This window comes from Varanus komodoensis, unplaced genomic scaffold, assembly GCF_004798865.1.
Source record: "Varanus komodoensis strain SLA01 unplaced genomic scaffold, ASM479886v1 scaffold110, whole genome shotgun sequence".
Lineage (NCBI taxonomy): Eukaryota > Metazoa > Chordata > Lepidosauria > Squamata > Varanidae > Varanus > Varanus komodoensis.
This window is the reverse complement of record NW_025335318.1, coordinates 977,498-1,000,197: the sequence shown is the minus strand read 5'-3', so window position 1 is coordinate 1,000,197 and position 22,700 is coordinate 977,498. Positions and strand designations below refer to the sequence as shown.

At 45.8% G+C, this 22,700-nt stretch overlaps 1 protein-coding gene across 5 annotated transcripts in view; it reads right to left on the bottom strand.

Annotated features, from left to right (window-relative positions):
* SLC43A3 (solute carrier family 43 member 3) overlaps positions 1-22,700 on the bottom strand; it is a 57,207-nt gene that overhangs the window by 12,605 nt on the left and 21,902 nt on the right. For 4 of the 5 annotated variants that reach the window (XM_044420838.1, XM_044420837.1, XM_044420834.1 and 1 more), the window contains exons 2-6: positions 15,649-15,885; positions 13,218-13,347; positions 8,641-8,687; positions 5,871-5,947; positions 5,336-5,428 (exon numbers count right to left, since the gene is read on the bottom strand). In XM_044420838.1, coding sequence (XP_044276773.1) covers positions 5,336-5,428; positions 5,871-5,947; positions 8,641-8,687; positions 13,218-13,347; positions 15,649-15,835 — 534 coding nt within the window. In that variant the 5' untranslated portion in view covers positions 15,836-15,885. Of the gene's footprint in view, positions 1-5,335; positions 5,429-5,870; positions 5,948-8,640; positions 8,688-13,217; positions 13,348-15,648; positions 15,886-20,212; positions 20,363-22,700 lie in introns of those variants that run through there. The other variant, XM_044420836.1, reaches the window with a different exon arrangement.

Below are 22,700 nucleotides of genomic sequence, written 5' to 3'. Positions count from 1 at the left end.
ATCTGAGCCAGTCTGCTTGTGTTTCTGCTTTTACCAGTGTGCTCCAACTGCTGATCTTCCTCAGGACCACCCCCTGTCCCCCTCCCCCCCCCAGGGGCCAGGAATGGGTTAAACTCCACCAGTTGCAATCCTGATTGCCAATTTTCCATTCCTTCCCTCCAGCAGCTGCCTTTATTCGTGCTTTTCACATGCATGCAAAATTCAAAGATGTATTCAAACTAGGGGTGTCAGAGAAATCCACAAGGGAGTCAAATGAGTTCAGAATGCCACAAATTCCATGCACAGATTCAACTGCAGACTGGATTTTCTTGAGTTGCCTAGATTGTGTAGATGTGTGGACTGATTGGTTGGTTGTACTTTCTGTACTTGTATGCAAATTGAGTCACAGGAAATAAAAACATAACCAAAAACTTCCACTGGAAATGTGTGAAAGCATGGAAGAACAGAATTTGATTTTGGAGAAGCTCTTGGGGACCTTAGTCCAGTGGTGAATCGGGCTGAAGGCAAAAGGCAAAATATACCTGAAGCATATTTTATCTTCTAATTCTTCTTGCCGGCAATTTATTTATTTAATTTATATCCCACTTTTTTTCCTTGAAGGAACTCAAGCCAGGTTACATAATCCCCTTCCTCCTCTCAATCTACTAGTCACAACAGCCCTGTGAGGTAGGTTGGGCTGAGAGTCTGTGAGCTCCATGGCTGAATGGGGACTAGCACCCAGATCTCCTGAGTCCAGGCCCTGCATTCCCCTGGCTCCCAGCTTTAGAAGAAGCGGTGGAACTCTGGAGAATCAGAAAAAAACACGCAAGGTTGGGAGGACAGCAAACAACCAGCAGTCAGGGGGAAGGGAATGGGGCCATCCAGGAAACCCCAAAGGACTGGATGTGGCCTGTGGGCCTGAAGTTCAACACCCCCATGTCCTAGGTAGTGGGCTTCATACAGGCTTCCATGGCACAGGTGCCTCTGTTCTCTGGGCCTCAGTGATTCTGTTCTGCCTCAGCAGAACCATACAACATTGTCAGCAAATCCTGCCTCACATTCGCTACGAGGAGTACAGCATGGCCACAAGGCAGCTTTTGGGAAGTGCGTCATGATTTAGGGGAGCAGCATGGTCACATAAACATACAGTGCTCTGTCGGAGCTGGAACAGAAGAGCCCTTGTGGGCTGACATCAAGTCTATGCCTTTAACCACAACTTCCCACTGAAATCACACAGGCCCGCTGCACTTTCCCTCAGCTCTCACTACTTCCCCATATTCTCTGTCATGTGGCTTGTGCATTTCACCAAAGGGTCCTGCTTGCTCCTTAGTTCCCTCACCGTATCTGGGCTGTATTTGTAAAACTGCATCCAAAAGCTTTTGCATGCTGTGAGAGAGGCAGTTTTCAGCTGTGTGCATAGGGACGATACTGTTCAGCATTCCCATAATCCAGTCAGAAATCTCTTGGGTAAATTAGGGTTGTTAGAATGGCTCAGTGGGGAAAACAAAACGAAAACAAACTCAACCAAAACATTTCAGGCAGAAGAAGGAGTCCCTGACTGAATCTTAATTGACACTTAATGACTCAGGGCCAGACTACAGGTGACACAGGCCTTCCTGGCTCTTCTCACTCCCAGTGGTTTGTTGCAATGGGAAAAGGTTGCAGCACTGTGAGTTTAAGTGGAGGATTGTGGGGCAGGAGCTCAACACTTTTCTTCCTGGTATTTACCCACTCAAAATTCATACAGATCCCCACACACAAATCCGTGTGGGTACAAATGGGTATAATTTTGCCCAAAGCAGAAAAGCAGCTACAGTGGGGACATTTTCAGTAGACACATGGCAAAGACAGAAAGGGTTGAATAAGCTTCTTTTCCTCCACCCCAAGATCGTTTGCTCAAAAGGTGGTTCTGGATGGAAAGCTCATAGTGTCTCTAGTCGAAAGACACTGTGCTGCTATTCTCTCCCCCCACCACCCCACCCCTTTATTTCTGGTAAGATGAAAAAAGGAGGAGGTGAACTGTGCTGGGAAAACATGGGAGAGTTAAAATTTGAAGAGACAGCTTGCTGCCCCCCCTATAAAATTCCATGAAAGGGGCAGAGAAAACACTCAATAAAAGCATTGTTTGGAAGTACCCAAAGTGACAGCTCCCTGAGGGGGAAAAAACAGACTGCTGGCCGAAAGACGCAGACAACTGTGGATCGTATCTTGTCTGGCCCTCAGCCTCTGCTCTGACCTAACTAGGGATCAGCAGAGGGCACCCAACTGAAACCTCGTATGGAACAGAGCCACTAAGAGGAGTGAAGGTCTGAAAATGTCCCAGGTTCACTACAAGCTGCAGACACGCTTAATTCTCCCATGTCCAATAACAAAATGGCCAACAGTTTGCTAAACTAATACTCCTGAGGGGGCATCAGTTAGCTCATCTATTGATAGTACAAGCTTCAGAGGAGGCCATTTGTTTTGTGTTTTAACTGGAAAAATGAATCTGCTCAGGATGGGGAATTACAAAATTTGCTACGCATGATCTTAGCCGTACAAGTGAAAAATCCAAATTAAGTGTCCCTGAAGTTCAGGTAAATTTGGAATCTTGGCATTTATCCTCACCATGTTTTTCTCTGTTTCTGCTTGTTCCTTCCTCTCCACTTGCTGAAATCAGGATCCCCCCTCCTGTTACATCATACACACCAGCCTTCTCCAACCTGATATGCCCCAGAACTACAACTCCCATCATTCCTTTTTTTATAATAAGTTTTATTCAAAATAACCCTAAAACAAAAGAAAACTAAAAACAACATCAATCATCAGAAACATCGGGCCTGCTGGGTCAGCTCCCACATTTTTTTCTATTTATGATAACTTAAAAACTTATTTAAATCTATTCAGAGTCGCATTTCTCTAGCCAATAATAAAAAGAATCCCAAGTTTGATAGAACATTTGATAGAAAATTCATACAGATTTCTAATTCCCATCATTCCTGACTACTGCTGCCAATGGCCATTGTCTACCCATGCTTGTATCTTGTTCCCTTAAAGTAGCCACCTGCCCTCTTCTTGACCAGCTGTTTCTTTCAAATTGGTTAGTTTCCAGTCTTAATCAGCTGCCAGTTCATCCCATTGAGTCACTGGCTGAAGAAGTACCAACTGATTAGGTGGGGCAGAAGAAAGGGGATGCTGCGGTTAGCTGCGTCCACCCTTCTCTTCCCTGCCTGAGCTGCTCATGAGATGCTTCCATGTCTGGGCTGATGACTCAGCATCACAGGGGAGCCCTCCACTGCTTTAGTGGCAAGATGAGTGTGTGTGTGTGTGTGTGTGTGGGGGGGGGGTGTTTTCAATGTATTTTGGATTGCCACGGCTCATTCACTTACATTTCACGGAGTTCAGAAATGCAGCTACTCACATTTCTACTCCTGCCCCATATTTTCCCAGAAATTGTCCTGACTTGTCTCTTAATTCAGAATCCAACAAGAAATGAAATACCAGAAAAGCAGAGCCATTTCCTTAAGGTGTGGACAATAAAATGTGTAATGGACGTTTGTGGAGGAGTTGTCCCTGGGGATTACTGATGACCTGTGGAGCTGTTCCTGCTTTACCATTTGCTTGCTGTATTTTTGTGTTGCAGAATCGTTTTGTGTCCTGTAGCTCAGTTCCATTCCCCTAATGAGATCTATCATTTTCTCTAGTATTTCTTAACATTTTGCTTTTAAAAAAAGAAGAAGTAGTGTGTGCATGAGTGAGATCAGTTTCTGGCTTTTCCAAACAGCACTGCCAGTTATATAATTAATTGTTTCCTTTGCTACTTAATTCCCAGAATACAATGCCTTTAACAGCAGCATTGAAATTGATTGTTCGCTGCTTGCTAAAAAAAGAGAAAAGTATGTTAGCAGACTTCTTGGTAAAACAGGAATTGCACAAGGGTTATGAAAGTGACAAGCTAGCAGGGAGTGGCACAAAGGCCTTCTTTCTTTTCTTTTTTACAAGGAAATTATTCCATTGTTAATGGAGGAGTCCTTTTTTTCCTTTTTTTTAGTGTATGCTTCTGGTGAAATCTGCTTCTGGCTTTTCCAAGAGCATTAGCAGCCCCCTAATTATTTCCATTATTGCAGGCATGGGGAAACTCTGGCATCCCTTGGATTCCAGCCAGGAGAGCAATATGCAGAGGAATTCCCATAGACTGGAGATCAGGCCAGCAAGCAGTACACAAAGCAAGCACCCAAACTGGTCAGTCCATTCCTCCCTGTCCTTCCCTGCATAAAGAAAAGCAAAATGGGTGGGATGAGAGTTGGCTACCAGCAGGAGGGACTTCATGGTGTGGATGCATTCCTAGCTTCACCCAGGCTGCCTCACTGGTCAGCGACAAGCAGTTTGGCTTGCAGATCAAATCAGGTTCCCACTCTTGCCTTATTGCATTTTTCTTGGAACCCAAACTCTTCCAGCCACCAGTACAGAAACAGTTTGCTTTTCAAAATAAATAAAAACACACATGCATGTCAGTGGATCTCTGATAAAATAGGGTTAGGAAAAAATATAATAGCACCAGGCAGTGCTGCGGTGGTGTTGGGGTAGTGAGGCTTTCCTTCTACAAAGCAACCATTATGGCACTGATGGGGAGGGAAGCTGCTCAGTTCCAAGCCTCTTCTCACTGCCAGCAAAGTGCTTTGTGTAAACGTTTAAAAGGCTGGTTGCTGGAGGCTACCGGTAGCCACACAAGAAGAGAAAGAGTAGGAGGTTCTCCTCTGTGCAGCATTAAGTCCCTGTGCTTGTTTTACTGTAAAACAAGGAGGCTTGTTCCAGTAAAGGGGAGCCTTCTGCCTGTTAACTCCACCTTTGGTATCAGAGCCAAGTGGAAGAAAACAGCAGTGAAAAGGGGGGGGGGGGCAAGCAGCACAGAGAGAAGGACCCTTCTATCCCTGCTTTATAGGCCACGTTTTTCTTTCCTAAGCCATTCTGAAGAGCCCATAAGCACTGTTAAGAGAAAGAGGAGTTGGAGAGGAAATGTCCTTTCTGTATCCACCTGATGATTTCCCATCCCACCAAAATAGGATGGAACATGCATGCACGAAAAGGGGCACAAAGGTGTCTTTTGCAATTCCAGGTGTGGTAGATGTCAGAAAGGCCATGTTTTTGCAGTGCTAAGGAAAGGAGGTTTTGTAGCTACTTACATCTTTTTTCAAACCAGAATAAAGAACATGTTAAAGAAGATGGAATAGCTGCCCAATGCCTTTTGACTGATTGTGCATCCATCAGGAAGTAGCACACAAGGAAGGGCAGAGGCTTTGTTGTCTTCCTTTCTTTGTTTATTTCGGAACTATAGTAACACTGGGCTTTTCCCATTCTTTAGAAAACAACCACAAACCTTGATGACAAGAAATACTGCAGATGAAGAATCAAAGGCCCCATTGTAGAGGGTAATGATAGTGGAACGGTGTTTTCCAAAGAGGTTTCCAACCTGGAGAGACAAATAAAACCTCAAAAAACGAAATGGACTCATTTTCTGGAAATGACTCGGCTGTTCACAGAAAAAAGGGCCTAATTCTTATTCAAGCACATTTAATAAGTTCATAGGTTTGGCAAAACAATGGCAAACAGGTCAAAGGCAATCCACCCATCTTCATTTTATTCCCACCATCTGATGTTTTCCAGACAACATTCAATGTATTTGAACTTGGAAGTAAATGTCAAAATGACACCATTTCACCAGCTCAAATTTAACATATCACAGAAATGTAGACCATTCTGAAATCTGTTGCCACCCAAAGAAAGTACCATTTCATGGTTAGACGATTTCCTCCCCCGCACCCAAAACTGCTAAAAAAAAGGTGTTATCCTGTATACTATTTGCTCTCCCAGTCCCCCTCTTCAGTTAGATGCACAAGGGAAGAACATCAGACCTGCATGTTGGTGAGGATAAGGAGGATTCCGCCAATGGAAAGAAAGGACAGTGCTGGAAATAGCATCAGCGCAGTGGCTGCAAGGCGAAGAGGGACAAATCAGTGGAAGCTTGTCTGAACCACGGGCCCATTAAGCTCAGAGTACAAGACACAGCTAGACATCACAACACCTTAAACACCTTCTCTCTCTCTCTCTCTCTAACACACACAGCACAGCACAGCACTGAAAAGGTAGCTGAGCCAGTGCAAAAGAATGCACTGTGATTTTTCAGTTTATGCAGTGATGCAATTCAGCATGCTTTATCCAGTGTAACTTGTGTATACAAGCTGAAGGGATTGAGAAGTCAGCAATGGGAAGGATGAGCCCAATTATTTTGCTTTTTGGCCCTCTATGTGTATAGATTAATACAAAATACCAGCCAGAAACAAAGGTAAAGCAGGGCCCTACTACAAATCTGGATGCTGTTAAGATCCTATCTCATGTGGCCTTCCTTTTCTGATCTTTAAAAATGGTTAGGATTTAACATTATTACAGCAAACCTACATCCAGCTGAGAATTGGGCTAATAGGCATCCAGTAACATGTAGGAAGTGATTAAAAGTCTCCCAACCGAGATATATCATAATGCCATTTCTTGCTCCCTCTTGCAATCATTATAGACACAGAAACTCCGGCATGCATACCGTATCACACACATGTGGTTCACATACATCCCCCTTTCTCTTTTGTATCTATAAGCACACCTTCGTGCCAATTAAATTGACAATGCACTTTCCTAAGCTATAAAGCTCAGGTTCATACCCACTATGCATATACAGTGCCCCTATACAGACCTGTCCAAACATCTTAAGCTCCTCCACATAAATGTGAAGACAATGGTATTTATTAAATTCATATTAAGGTCATTCACATACTACGTATAAGATGCATCTAATGGTGTTTTCAGGCTGGGAGATGCATGCTACATAAATCAGGGGGTTTTCATCACACTTTGAATATTTTGAAGGATGGTGGCTGGCCTGGTTGGAAATAGACCACCAGCACTACTGGAGTCCAGCTCTTAACACATTATTTGCTAGCTAGAGCAACTTGCATTCAGCTTGGATGAGAAGTTACCAACAGGAGGACAAGGATCCTGCCCTCTTGATTTTCAGCGAGTGAGGAAGTTTCAGCAGTTTCTTATCATGCAACAGCACTTCTCCATTCCCTGCACCCCCTCTCTCAGGACCCACCAAACCTGCTTTGAAGATTTGGGGTTCACAGGTGCTGCAGGTGGAGAAGAAATCCATCCTGCCAGCAATTTTCTTTCCTCTAGCCAAACACCACCACTGGATTTAAGCCTAAGGGTACTTCCAGGGAAAGGTGTTCAGAGTGAGGCCTGCGTAACTATTCCATCTTTTCTTTCTCAGCAGATATTCTTTGCTTTTTTTAAGGGAATGGAGGCAAAGCAAAACAAAATGGAAGCTGGGGTGGGAAAACTGGGAGCACTACGACTGCAAGAGAATGATTTGCACACCTGCCTTGAGTGACATACGACCTGTTCTGGAGGGGGCAGCACATCCCCTAGAGCATGGGTCCTCAAACTACGGCCTGGGGGCCGGATCAGGCCCGCCGTGCCCATTTGGATCCACCGTGCGCATGCCTGCCACCACCCACCTCACCCCACGCACGGGGAGGCAGCGGTTTGCTCCCTCAGAGAAAGCGATCTCAGAGCGAGCAAGCCCCTGCCTCATGCACCTGCCTTGCGGTGCGTGCCCACCCGTGCCTCGCCTCCCCTCGCCACACGTGCCTGCCCACGCCTTGCCTCACCTTGCCTCGCCGTGCACCGCACCCCAGCCTGTGCACATCACCGGCACCGCCTTTCCAGCCCGTGCTCAGCACCAGCAGCTTTCAACTGGCCCCCTGGTGGAAAAGCTTGAGGGCCCCTACCCCAGAGGATCGGTTCCTAGTTTGGGGTTGCTCTGGGTTCAGTGCTGCTGCTGGACAGACAAGTAGCTTGGTGGTACAGAGCCCCTTTTATCAGCTTAGGGCACAATCTTGCCCGTGTTTAGCCAGAAAAAAGGCTGTTCTCAGTCTAAACTTGCACAGGACTGCGTCCTGAGGCTGATATAACAATTGTGACCCTACCTGGACAGAGATTGCTATAAGATAGTTATTTATAGGGTGATAAATTTCTCCTTGAATTATGGGGCCACCTTTGCAAATGGTCTGCAATCTTCTGCTTACATGGACTGGCAACAGCGTTTTATGAACTGCACTGTCTAACAGCAGTGTCGGCGCCGTAACTGCCAACCCTCCTCAGAATCTGACACTGTGTTTTTATTCTCTCAGACTATTTAGCCCTTCAGGTTTAAAAATGGGGTTAATGCATTTTTAGATCTTTGCATAGCTATTGTGATACGGAAATGTAAAAAATAAAATTAAAACTTGCTATCCTAGGAAAAAGACAGGCCACCACACAGAAGCAATGTTGACAGGTGTATCTTCCACAATAGTCTCAAATCCCGCACTACTATTTTTGCATATTTATTTATTAGATTTACATCCTGCCTTTTCTGTTAAAGAACTCAAAGCGACTTACATCATTCTCCTCCTGCTGCTCTCAAACTTACCCCCACAACTACAGCCCTGTGAGGTAGGTTGGGCTGAGGGTCTGGGACTGGCTCAAAGTCACCCAGTGGGCTCCCTGGCCAAGCAGGGACTAGAACCCAGGTTGCCTGAGTCCCAGGCCCCTGTTCTGTAGCACTGTGCTTCATCCAGGAGCACTCACCTGCTGAGGAAAATGCAATGAGGAGGGTACCCATCGTGTAGGATGATCTGGAAGACAAAGAAAGGGGCACTGGGCTACCAAATGGATAGTGGACTGTGGACACGTGGAAAAGCAGGTGATCTACCTTCTCCCTGCATCCCCCACTGGACACAGGGAGCTTTCCTCTGCCACGGGCAGTACAGGAGGAGAGCTGAATCAGTAAGAGGATGTTCGAAATTGGAGGATCAAATGAAAACAGAGGGAAGCTGCAGGGAAAGGATGAAGACAGGCATGCCCAGGAAAGGAATACATGGACAGGAAAAAAGATGGAGGCAGAGGACTAGTGGACAGAGTGAAATCATGAAAATACTGTGTTCAGTTCTAGTTGAGGAGGAGGAGGAGGAGGGTGTCTTCTTCCCTGGTTTCATTCAGTGCAGATGCTTAACTACATGCATGCTCAAAGTGTCTTCATATTATGTAGGTGTGCATGCCCATGCACGTGTGCATGTGTGCACACAGACACAAACCTGCACAGTTAAAGCAAATGTCATCACCTAGGAAGGTAACCTAATGACTGAAATGACAGTAGAGGAAGGGGAGACATAACCCTTTCTTCTGCTCCTGTGAGGCTGTGGAAAATTGGTCTTCTGAAGTGGCTGTTTGGACTGGGAAAAGAGTGCCCACTGGCACCATTCAGGGGATCTCTCAGAGTAGTGGAGAAGGGGAGAAATCATTAGGAATTTAAATCTCCTTTCCACCAGCACAGCTCAGCTATCTCTAGAAACAGCTGCAGAGAGTGGGCAAGGGAGCTGTGGAGTTTCCACCACACCTCAGCTGTTTCCCTACAGTTCAGATGCACAGCAAGGGTGGGAGGCTGCTAGGCTATGCAGTCCAGAAGCGGGGAGATCACAGAGGGAAGCCTTGGAGGAGGCTGGAGGGCCAGGGGAGGAAGACCTGCAGGCCCACGGACAGGAGGGCTCCCTACACCTGATATACAGGAACTCCAAAGCAGGTGCGGAGTCACCAACTGACCCCTCCATTCAACATCATCGAGTCCCAGAGAGTTCTCTGCATCACCCAAGTCAGCACATGCTTGGTTGTGCAGGTATAACAAGGGAGAGGGGTGCGATTGCCTCACAATGAGGCCATTAGCCAGGTGTGCAAGCCCTGGGGCTGGGTTTGCTGCCCCCCCTCCACTTTGGGTCTTGACATCTTTGCTAGCTCCAGCTCCAGGTTCCTGCTGCCTAATGCTTCAGGGCTATAAAAAGCTGTCTGGCCATCCCTGCTACTGCCAAGCTAACTCCTCCTCCTCGTGTATGTTGGCAGGAGTCCTGCAAAAGCAAAGGAAACTCTACACCTGCACTTCACAAGATAATTCCTTTTTCACCCATCATTGTTCTCTGAACCTCCTGTTTATAGGTAATACTAGCCTCTTTTGCAATCCAGATAAAACATAAATGCTCAAGTTTGGCAGGATACATCTGGGTGTGCGGAATGCAGGTAGCTTCCTTCAGAAAAGGTAGCTGAGTTTTGATTTATTTTCCCACCCTGTGGATGGAAGGGCCTCATGGGGAAGACTTGACTGGCAACCCTCCCTTGAAGACCTTGTTAGGGTCTTTGTGGTCATTGTGCAGTTTAAACCAGGGATAGGGAAACCTCTTTCTTTGCCCTCCACTTCTAGAATGCAGATCTCAGCAGCTTTCTATTGAAATCACGTATCCATCAGACACATCACAGCATTATAAACAGAGGTGACCACACATGACTTCTTTGAGCTTGGTCACATGGCATGTCAGATTTGGGAGGAAGGGGTGCCAGGGAACCCAGAACAGCCACCTTAGCATTGCCCTCTTGCACACTGCTGATCATGCCAAGCACATGAGCGGCATGACTTTGCCCAGTCCATTAATACACTCAAACAGATTAAGGAACTTAAAACTGCAGAGGCAGCAGATATCTGCTTCCTGTATTGTGAACACAGGAACCCTTGGACTTCCAGTCCTGTTGGCTGAGATGAGGATTGCATTGACTGGAAAACTCATTCATAGAATGAAGTGCTTGCCAGTACAGATCAGCAAGTCTACACTGAAGACCTTGGACCCAAACACCAGGCAGTGTAAATTGGCCCGTATTTCTAGTTGATCATAAACAAACTTCATAAACCAAAAACAGACTTAGATGCCCAGCTCCTGCAAACTGGCATCACACTGCTTTAGGCTCACTGACCTCCCTCTCCTTCTGGGCCTGCAGTCAAAGTATAGCCCTTGTTTAACCCTTAATAAAGTTGGCTAGTCCTACAGCTACGATACACAGAGGCAAAGGCATTGCACACAACCACCACGTCTTGTGGCAGCATGTCCATTCTGTGAAAAAATGCTTCCCTTTGTCTGTTCGGAATCATCTTGCCGACCAGCGTCATCAGTGACCCCTAATTTCTAGTATTAGGAAACAGCATGAAAAACATACCCCGTTTTATAAACTTGTGCATTGTCCTTGCTAAAGGTCTAATCCCAGGTACAGCTGCTTGCAGCGTGCTTGCTGGGAGCTTTACAACTCATTTCAAAGTGGCGTAGGATTGCACCCTTCGTTGCGTTTATCTTGAATTAAGGAGCTTTGAACTATGTAGCCTTCCCGCATTGAGGCTGCAACCCCCGATCAACTTGTTTCCTTGTTTCTGTGCATTTTCCAGCTCAGTTTCGGAGGTGAGGTGATTTGAACTATTCTAAGTGTGGCCACACCACAGGTTTGTATAATGACTTTACAATAGTGGCAGTTTTATTTTTTATCTCCTTGAATGCTTTATCAATAGTGTCTTTGAATGCTTTGGCTTCCACACAGCTAATATGACAGTATCTCCCACACTCCTTGTCACCTACTAACTCCTAAAAATCTCTGCCAATCTAAAATAACTTGTCAACTCTGCTACGCACCGCTCTGTTTTACTATTCTTGTTGCAAGATTTTAATGTATTTATTATTTTATATTGTATTTACATTGCTTTTCATAGTATTTTACTTTTTATATAAAATGCTTAGAAATCTTAGTATTTCATCTTATCCACCAGGTTTCAACACAACTGAAGAATCCGAATATGGCTGGCATTTCAGATTTTCTTTTGGGCACTGAAAAGAGAAGGTCTGTTTCTACACTTCTCAAAACCAAACTTAGAAATAAGTATAATTCTGAAGATTTGAGCAGCAGATCTTAACAAAGCACACTGCTAGAGTCAAAAGTGAAGTTTGCTATGAAGCCAAATGTAGCCAGGCTAAAATTTTAACAGTAAAAGATTTTTCTAGCTCGGTTGTCAGGAACTTTTCTCATTTGATGCCAAAAGTCTAACCATGCTGTATTTAGCACATGCCAGCAGCGATCATGCAGGCAGTTCTGACCAAAGCCCAATTGGAAATCAAAACTGAGAAATGAAAAACTGCAGCCACTCCAGTCCAAAAGGTCTTTCAAGGAAACAGACCGTTGGAGCCCTAAACATCTTTCTCTCCCCTGTTTTTGCACTCATCCCTTTCTATGCCTCCTTTTGCTGCCCCAACCCTACCTACTTTTAAGCTAGTACATTCACACATGCATATTCAAGGATATATATCAAATCAACTATCCTGGACACGGAAGCCCATGCTTTACGCACTGTGCAAAGGCCTCTGGCAGCAGGTTCTGCCCTACCTCCTGTGGGTGCAGGTCCCCCTGATGGGGCGGCAACCCGTGCATTAGACTATGTGAAGATTTGCATCGAGTCTGAAGAAACATCTCCGTACTCTGGGGCATATGGAGACAGGCTGGGTCTTCAAAGATAACATATTTATCATTTCAGCTGTCTGGCAACCCTGACAGGCTGGGGAGAAGAGATGGAAAGGATCAGAGTGCGGGTGGGGGAGAGGAAGGAGAGAGAAAGCAGAGAAAATAAATTCTGACTACCACTGTTCCCTTCTGCTCACCCATATGCTACGAGCACGGGCCTTCACCCGTCCCTTGCAGAGGGTAGCCGAGGCTGGTAGACACACTTGGCGAGAATGGACTGAATCATGTCAGGCTGCCAGCAGGCAATTGCAGTCTTGAATGTGTCCCCGTGTTGAGAACTCCCTGACAGGGCTGGGCACGACTAGAGCCTTCTCCCCAGTGTGGTATTTCATTATTCTCCCCACCACAAGCAGTGTGCTTTTACAAGGATAATCAACCAAAAGTGGAACACAGTCTGCATTGTTCCAGTCCATCCTGCCGCTGCGGTATTCAACCTCCTGCTGCCCAGGGGAATGCAATCCAAGAGCCCTCCAGGAGCATGCCACTAAAAGCCCCCTCCTGTCCATTCAGCCCCCGAATCAGGAGGCAGTCAATGAGCAAACTGCGGTGTTGGGCTGCCCATTCTTGCTCTGGAGCCCTTCAGCTGATGGAGAGCTGCATGCCAGGACAGAGTTCCACGGGTTCAGCTGTTGCCTCCCCTGCAAGTGCTGCAGTGATGGACGCATTTCTTCCTGCAGCATCACTCTTAAAGATACCAGAACCCTGTAAGATCCACTGCTGTCAATCTTTTTTTGATTCCACAGGGACAGGGAGCTTTGGGGCAGCAAAACAGTGAAAGTGTCACTTACATTGCAATCAGACGGGCTGCCAGCGTACCGAAGCGGTCGAATATGTAGCCCGTGGGGAAGGTCATGAAGTTGTTCATGAAGGACCCAATCGTAAAGATGAGGGAGAACTGTTCATCCTGGGCACTGCAGTCTACAAGGGAAGGGGGGATTTTGAGACATGTTATGCCATGTGGCTGCTATGCATACGTCCCCAAGCACATGCTTACTGCGTATAGCCCTCCACATCAATATAGCGGGTCTTCTATCCTCCATATTCCCTAACCCACCCCACCTCACACAAAAGCCCTAGCAGCAGTAATCAGTGCTCGCTTTCTAAAATGAGAGGAGCATGAGCTTAAACCACCCTGAAAGTTTCCCAAGTGAAAGCTTTTTACCTTTAATTCCAGCAGTGACAGTTATGGCTGCAGTTACTTAATCATGATTTTTAAAAAGTGCATTCTGCACATGCTCAGATGAGCTCTTCTGTTCTACAATTGAGCCCCGGCACAAGAAACCTGGCATGTCCCAATGGGGGTGGGGATGGGATGGGGCAGCTGGCATGATCAAACTATCTTAGCCTGATCCCAGCGCTGAGCCTTGGTACTAGAAAGCTTGAGTGCCCCAGTTGTGGAGAGGAGGAAGGCTGGGCTGATGGTTAAACTCTGTCAGACTGTTCCCACACTAGGAACAGGGAGATGGTCATTTGATCTGCGTTTTAGTATGGACTTTCCTAATGTGTACTTCTCAAACAAATATGCAAACTGACATGCAATTATACTTCAATATTGACAGTTTCCCCAAATGCTGTGATGCAGTTCTCCAATAAAAATTAAAAGGCCGACAAAAATGCATCATGGGGGGGAGTGTGCACAAAATGTATATATTGGTGAAAATAAGATACCAAAAAGCATTCTGCTAGGGAAAATAGTGTGCAAAAACATATACATTGGGAAATGTGCAAAAATAAATGTGCATATTAGGAGAAGTGCATTCAAATGTGGATAGATTCTCAGGTGGTTTAAAAAGAAACCCAGACTGATGTGGAACGGGATTAAATGAATTTAAACCAGGAAAGGAAGCAAAATTGAGTGAAACCAAAAGGGACAGATTTGTCCATCCGAAGACAAGAGCCTTCTGCCAGCCTTCCGCCCAGGAAAAAGAGGGGCCAACTTTCTCCACACAGAGAAACATTCCAGTGCTTTTCTTTGATCGTTTTTAGTCCATATTTATAAAAAGCAGCACTTGTGCTATTTATGAGCAACTACCCCTGCCTGTCATGCAACGAGAGATGCAGGAGCGCTTACTAAGGATTATACGCCCGCCCACCTGCCCCCTGAGATCTGTGGGAGAGGCCCTTCTCCGGGAACCCTCCGTGAAGGAAATTAGGAGGGTAGGTACTCGGAGGAGGGCCTTCTCTGTGGTGGCGCCCAATCTATGGAATGCGCTCCCCAGAGAGGTCCACCTGGCGCCGTCGTTATTTGTTTTTTGGTGCCAGGCGAAGACCTTTTTATTCAAACGTCATTTTAATTGCTAATATTATTTGCTTATTTTATTCTTTGGCCAGGGCGACTTATTTTATATTGTTAATTCGTTTTATATTTTTAGTGTATTATATTTTAATTGATGTTTTGTGAGCCGCCCCGAGGCTTCGGCGAATGGGGCGGCATAGAAATTTTCTAAATAGATAAATAAATAAATCTGCTGTGGGGAAGAGGCTCCAGCCTGCCACTCATTCAGTCCTCTTGATTCCCTTCTCCAAGCAGATCCACTGCCAGGAGGAGACTATCCTGTGACTGCAAGACATGTTTTTGGGAAAGGAACATAGTATTTCTTTAATGAAGCGCTGGAGAAAAGCCGTAATCTGAGGCATCGCGCTTAAGTTGTTCCTAGAAAATAGCCTGCACAGAACGGCTGTGCAGACACTCCAGTGAAAGTACCGATGGCTCTTTGTATTCAATGATTCAGTGGTGAGCAGAAAGGAGATCTCCAGGTGCTTTGGACTTCAGCTCCCAACATTCCTGACCATTGGCCACAATGACAGGGGTCCTGGGAGTTGAAGTCCAAGCATCTGAAGATTTGCCATCTGCCCACTACTGCAGTATTTCACAGAAACCCTCAAACTCACTCACCCCATCCTCTGTGCCAGGTCTGTACAACCTGTTACTTACCAAGCTAAACTGAGCCCACTAGCCATACACGGCTATCCACTGGTGGCCTGGTAAAGCACTCTGTTTTTTTGCTCACCTGCTCTGGAATGCAAAATCCAGGAAGGTCGTCAAGTATTTGGCAAAGGTGCAACACACAGCTGGCGAACTCCATCTGGCTTGGTGGGATTGTAACCTGTGCAAGTCCTGTCTTATGGCTGTTTCTGACTTACAAGCAGTCCAGTGTCAATAAACCCAGAGTGACTAAAAACTACTTTAACCCCCACTTCCATCTTCCCCGAACATACCTGAGTTCGTTTGATTTGCTGTTTGATTGGCAGCTGGCACACAGAGATCCTTAAAGTAGTTCAGATCCTTGAGGACAAAGACCAGGGATGCCCATCCAAAAATGACACCCGCAAAACACATGCACTCCACCAGACCTGAGAACAGTGTGGCCAAACGTTTGGCCAGCCCTGAGTTCTGGTGCTCCATGGTCTCCGGAGCGTTTCCCTGCTGATCCTGAAGCAATTCCCTTTTTGATCCTGCAGTAGAAGAGAAAATGTAGAATCAAAACAGATTCAGGCAGAGAAAATGTAGAATCAGATGTAGAATCTGTATCCTCTTGGAATTCACCTAAGGTGCACTGGATTCACTCTGCACTCCAGCAGTTCATGCACAAGATGATCAGTTTAAATAGAGGAAACCCTCATCCAGCACTGAAAGGACACATCTGCGGCATATGGTCCAAAGATAAGCAACCTGGTGCTCTCCAGATCTTTAGCACCACAATTGCCATTGTCTCCATCTGTCGGAATGACCAATGGTCAGGGAAGATGGGTACAGTCAAGCCCCTTTGCTCTCCCATACGTACACCCACCAAAGCACATCCTTCTCCCGCCAGTTTCTCATCCAGTTGAGGCTGCCTGGGCTTTGGGCAAAAGGGAGAGGCTGCCATGGCAGCTGACCAGCCAGGCACTTTGCAACCAAAGCCTGACTGGACAGCAGTCGGCTGCAGAGAGATACCGGAACGCATTGGCTGGGCAAAGGCCTTCCAAAGTCCTGCCTGAAGTGTCACAGTGGTATTTTACCAAGTCTCACAAGACTTTGCCACATCTCCATTGCCTTGCAGCACTCAGGCTTAAAGGGAAAACGTTCTGACTGCTGCCACTGGGAACTTTTTTCTAATCCTAAATGCCAGAAGAGGCAAAAGCACATAAGAAGGGTTACTGATGGAAAAGGAAGCGTTAATCTCCTCTTCCCTGAGCTATGGAGCACCCTGAAAGTCTCCCCACATGTAGCAATAACCTTAGCAAAAAGCTTTCTTCTCATCTCAAAGAAAACTCTCCGTCTGTCCGTCCATCCGTGTGTGTCCCCCTGTGTATCCGTGTGGGGGGAGGGGGAGGAGAGGGGGAGAGAGAGAGAGACTCCTTTTGGCAACTGTCATGCACAGGGGTCTGGCATATCATCTCCAGAGTAAGGGAAATTTCCCTTTTTCTGGCCAGGGTTGGGTTCCCTTGGAAGTATTCTGCCAGGGGATGCATCCAGGCAGTGGATAAGCTGCCCATTTCCTGTCCTTCCGCTGTGGCTCCCCTCCTTGCCCACTCAGCAGGCTGCCTGGGGAGGGCCAGATTGGTGTTGCCAGAGGTCTGAACCAATCTCCTGCAAAGAGGCATTTAAAAACTGAAATTAAGCCGTGGGTTGCCCAAGCCTTTCTATAACAGTACATGGTATTTTAGGGCTGCAGAGATTTTATTAGTCTTGTACCATATGAAGAAGGTACCTAATTTTGTCCTTTGTAATCCTGCTGTGAGACAAGTCAGAGTGAAAAATAGTGACTTGCTCAAAGCTACCCAAGTTACTTCAAGGGGGATTTGTACCAAAGTTTCCATTTTCTCATGCTAAGCTGCTGTTGCAACTACACTGCAACTGGATTGTAGCAACAAGCATGTTTATTTAATAAACTATGGCTTAGATCAAGAGGCATCTTGAATGACCAGAAAAGCTTTGTTACTTGTACAAAGCAGTCCTGCCAAGCCCTCCCCGCTGCTGCAGGCCCTGCAGTCCATCACACACCATTCCAGAGGATCTCTGGACCCCTCAGGAACGGCTTCAGAAGGAAAGCAACAGGGGACTGTCTAGGGAAAAGTGGCAGAAAAACCCCCATTAAGCAAGTGTCATTCCGCTTGTCTATTTGTGAATCCAATGCCTGACATTTAAACAAGAATCAATAATGATCCGTTTTCTTTGCAAAATGTGCCAAAGCTCCATCCAAAGGTATGGAGGTAAATTTTGAAGTATAGACCTCTTTCTGACAGTCCTGTAGCCACATCCACCCCCAACGAGTCCAAAATGCTGGCACAGGTGCTCATCCATATCAGCTCCACTATTGCAAAGCTAATGTGTCTTCATTGCCCATTCAAGGCTAAGCTACCCCAGAGCATTGTGTTACAATAGCAATACCATAATAACAACCTATTATCGCTGGGAAAATTCATCCCCTGCCTAGCTACTGCATGGACTGCAGCTAAGTTCAGCCGGAGCGGGAAGCTCTGAGGGGGATGTCAGATTACCTCAGCATCCATGTTATTTACGCCTGTGTCCCTGGCCCTGTTACACCACTGCTTCTATCTTAACGACATCTGTGGATTTTAATTTCTCACAGATTCCACCCCCCCCCAAAAAGTATGTTTTTAAAGAATGCATTTTCTACAATAAACATCTTAAAGATAGCATTTTCTACAATAAACAAAGTTGTGCACTGGCTCAGCCATGAATTGCTAAAGGCAAGCTATCATTCTCTGATCTTCAGTCCTATGTCAGCAAACTCTGGATAACCATACAGGCCTAACTTATAAAAAGCCATAAAAAGATGCCTGTGAAAAGCTTGAAATCCTCAAAATGCACTTGTTTACAATGCTGCTGCTGATACGGAATATGACCTCACACATATCTTTGCTAAATGTCACAGTGAAACAAAATCTGAAGTTATTCTAAAATGGTTCTTCATGCCTTTCCCCTCCACAGGAAGAACATGAAAACTGCATCTCACATGCCTCATGACCAACACACGCAGGAGCTTCCAATTTACAGATTAAGATGGTGGACAAGGGGAAGATTCAGCTGTGAGCAGGAGAGGAGAGGGGAGCCAGGGTGAGCCGGTGTGGTTACATGTGATAATTCATTACACAAATGATCATTGCGAAACAAGAATGCACCCTCTCAAACTCCCTCCAACATTCACAGATTCACATCCCGCCATCTGCTCAACTTAGATACCCAACTTTCTGTCAATCACCTATCCTCCTGCTTGACATGTGACTCTGCCACCAGTTGCCCCCTCGCTATCTATGCTTCTACCATCATCCTATCTTTCGCTGGCAAGCCCGTCACCATGGTATTTCTTCAGCACTATGTAATATGCACAGAGATAGCTTTTGCCTTCAGTGGTGGGTTGGATATGGATGGTCCTTGGTGTGTGTGTTGTGTGTAGGGGTATGTTGCATTGTATAACCTCCATAGCTGCAGCGTTGTCTGTGAATCATTAATCACACATTCTTTTAATAAAAGCCTGTTCCCTCTCAGCTGTGGGTGGTGGAAAATGTTAAAAATAATGCTCTGCATTGCTGGGGCCCGTTCATTCCAAAGCCCTTCCAACATGTTCCATTTCAATTAACTACCCAAGCTCAGCCTCAGTTACTGGTAAATAAATACCCTCAGCTCTCAGAAACTCTGAAGGACTTACCCATCCCTACCTGCATAGCTCTATATTGAGCTAGCATGTCAAGGCGACTTTGCTAAGTTGGAAAGGCACAGAACTGCAGCTGGATGGGTGACCACATGTGGAAGTGGAACACGGGGTTGGGCTTGATGGCCTTATGGACCCCTTCCTACTTCTATTCTATTCTATTCTATTCTATAAAACCCTGAGCAAACACTGGGACTGAACCAGGCTGAGTGCTGAGTGAAATGGGACTGGAGTGGGGAAGAAAAGGAGTACCAAAGCCAAACATACTCCTTCTAGGTAGCTGACCTTAATATAGGCTTTCTCAAATCAGAAGAGTACCATTCCAGCTAGGTAAAAATCCAGGGGAATACAGCATAAACAGTGCAGGAGGAAGCTAATAAGTGCAACCTTCCCTGTCCCATCCATTTCAAATGAAATCTCTTAAAATATGTCTGCCTCATCACCTTCTCTGATCCCATGAGTAGTTCAAATGGAAAGAGAGTCAATGTGGCATAGTGGTCAGAGTGTTAGACTGCAGATTTGGGAGCTCAAGATTCTAGTCCCTGCTCAGCCATGCAGGCCAGTGGGTAACTTTTGGGCCAGTCACAGACTCTCTGCCCAAGCTACCTCACAGGGTGGTTGTTGTGTGGATAAAATGTACAGGAGGGAGGGGATTACATAAGCTGCCTTGAGTTCCTTGAAAGGAAGCAGGCTATTAATTAATTAAAATGCCACAGTCCAGCAGTACGTCTATTAGGACAAAAAGCAATTTTGGTTTTTTTCCCACTAAACCAGCACAGCTACCTGTAGTCAATAGTAGTTTGCGATTCAGTCAGTTTACCCGCTTCTCCCTACTCCTTCTCAGTTGCTTCCTCCAGATTCTCACCAAATCCCCTTCTTCTCAGCACCACTGCATTAGCACCCTCTTCATTGTTTCTAGACATCCCTTGGTTAAATTATCCACTCCATCCATCAAGTCTTCCCTGAGGTTCCTTCATCTTTCCACCTCCTATACACAGATGCCTGATCAATCACGCCACACAGCTCTCTCTCCGCCTCATTTGTTCTCCATGATCCCACCACTGGCTAGGCTATTTGTGGTCTAGACAACAGGGGGAGAGGGGCAAAAGAGACGGCTGACCTACCTGTGGCTCTCAGTGCCAGCAGCAACGCGGTTCCTCCAAGCCACTGCTGGAGAGGACCTAGAAGGCGGATGGGCTCTTCAACACTGAGAGCTCTCCCAGGCAAAGACAGTGCAGCTCAGCAGAGCCATCAAAAGCAGGAAGCACACAATGGACCTGGACCACATCTAGCCTGGACTAGCTGTCAAACGGCAGAGAACACCCACAAAGCTTCTCCTCCCTTGGAGTGGGAAGGAAACAGATGTTGCAAGGGTAAAAACTCTGGTGTGGAAACTCATGCTAGTTCTTCCGTCAAGTAGACTTCGAACAAATGTAGCAAGCGCACTGGCAAAATTCACATTCATGCATATGCAACTGCTCCAGCTCTTTTCCCAGTCAGTTTCTACTAGGTCATTTTTTTTCCCTGCGGGTACACCAACATGCAAATATTTTATTTTGCTATAAGAACATGCCCTGGAATTGAAACACACTGCAGGATCTTTTAAATTAAATACATGTGTTGCATTTCGTAAGTGGTATTAGAACAAAACAGAAGAGTTGGAGGGGGCCTCTAAGGCCATCAAGTCCAAGCCCATGTTCCACTACCATATGCAGTCACCCATCCAGCTGCAGACCTGTACCTGTCCAGCTTAGCAAAGGTGACTCTACAGTCTAGCCCGATGTATAGCTATGGCACATGCATTTTGACCTAAACCAGATTTTACCCTTATGAAAGAAAGACGATGTGTGAAGGTGCACTGCCCCGAACTCACAGTGGTGCAGATTTTCTAAACTGTATCCTTGGAATGTGTAGTTCAAGCTATGTGCAAGGGGTGTAAGCACCTTTTAGTGTGTGGATGCATCAGCCTGCCTGAACTCCAGGAGCCAGTGACCGGGTCTGCAGAACATGGGGATTGCTGTGTCGTCTGAAAGCAGGCGTCTTCCCACAAGATGGCTTTTGGGGGACTGGAAACAAGCCACCTGGGGAACCCATGGCTTGTTCTAGGGGCTGTCTGACTAATCACGTCATCCGAACCAAGAGCTTCCATTATGGGTTGTAGGGATCAGCTAACCTCCCGCTGTTCTTTGTGCGATTGCTGCTGCTCCTCCATCAATGCCCGAGCAGCCCTTCGGAGCAACTGTCATTGGTTAGCCACCTTGCTTTTTTAAGCCTTAGAAAAACTTTTGCAAATGTGCTTCCCATTTTTATAACTTCTGTCAGTCTTTCACAGGTGTGCAAGTGCACACTTACGGCTGTCCAATAGGTGCAGTCTTGCTTTGTCAATGGCCTTGTAAGTTTTAGCTTTCAAAGGGAAGTACAAAAGGTAACAGGTGACAAGTTAAGACTTCATGTAGCCTAATTTGTGCACAGTTGCCAACTGTCAAATGCCTAGCTGTCAACTGAAAGGCAAAGTGGAAAAAAGCAGTAAAAATCGGTGCACCAAAATGGGGTGGTGACAGAATCCATCTTTTAGCAATGAATTCCCCCGGCTTTTAAGTCTCGAAATGACAGCTCTCACTGTACTCCATCATTCCAACAATTCCTTCAGTTTCCAGCTATTGCAAAAAGGGGAGATATTAACCCCCCACCCCTTTTCAGAACACTTACAGCTATGGCTACTGCAGGTCCCTGACATGTCTAAATAAACAAATAAACAAGGATGGTGCTTAACAGGGGAAGGGTACAAGTGCCGCTACTGCTGGACCTTCATTTTTCTGTCCTGCTCTTCTACCTCCTAAGTATTCTTTTATTTTTCAACTGTTTGGAACATTTACACAATATTTGAGGGACTGAGAAATACAGTATATGGAGACCTGGGAAATATATGCAGATTTAATAGCTGGGAAGTAAGTGGAGGGGAAATTGCTCACCCATAGTATTGGAACAGTTACTGCAAACATGCAAATTTCTCTTCCATTCCCTTGATGGGCGTTAAATTTGTGCCTATTTCCTTGTCCAAACAATGTACAATTTTTAGAGTTGTAGGGAAATGCAGTAACTGCAGCAGTACATGCTGCGAAAGGGAACTTGAAAGGGGGGGTTGAATTAATATTTCTGGAACAGCTGGACAACCAAGGAAGTGTTGAAAAGGTAGAGGACACTGAGAACTGTCAATTCAACACTAAAAAGCCAAAGAATTGCATTGCTAAGAAGGTGATGTTGTAGTCATCCCCTTTTGGTGCACCCACTTTAGCTGCCTTTCCCTGTACCCTCCCCCCACTTTTTAAGTGACAGCCAACAATTGCACACAATTTAGCCTATATGCAGCACTTCCCTCTCAGTTTCCATCTGCATTATATACTGTATTTTTCTGTTTCCTCTGACATGTGAAACTTACAATGTCATTGACATAGTGTGGCTTCATATATTAGACAAGGGTGACTATATACTTGAGGAAGACCAACAAAAATAATAATTTTAAAAATGATGAACACTGCCGTGCAATTTTCAGAGTGCAAAAATATTTTTTAAAATGACCCCAATTGTAATTTTGAAGCTCCCCAAATAATA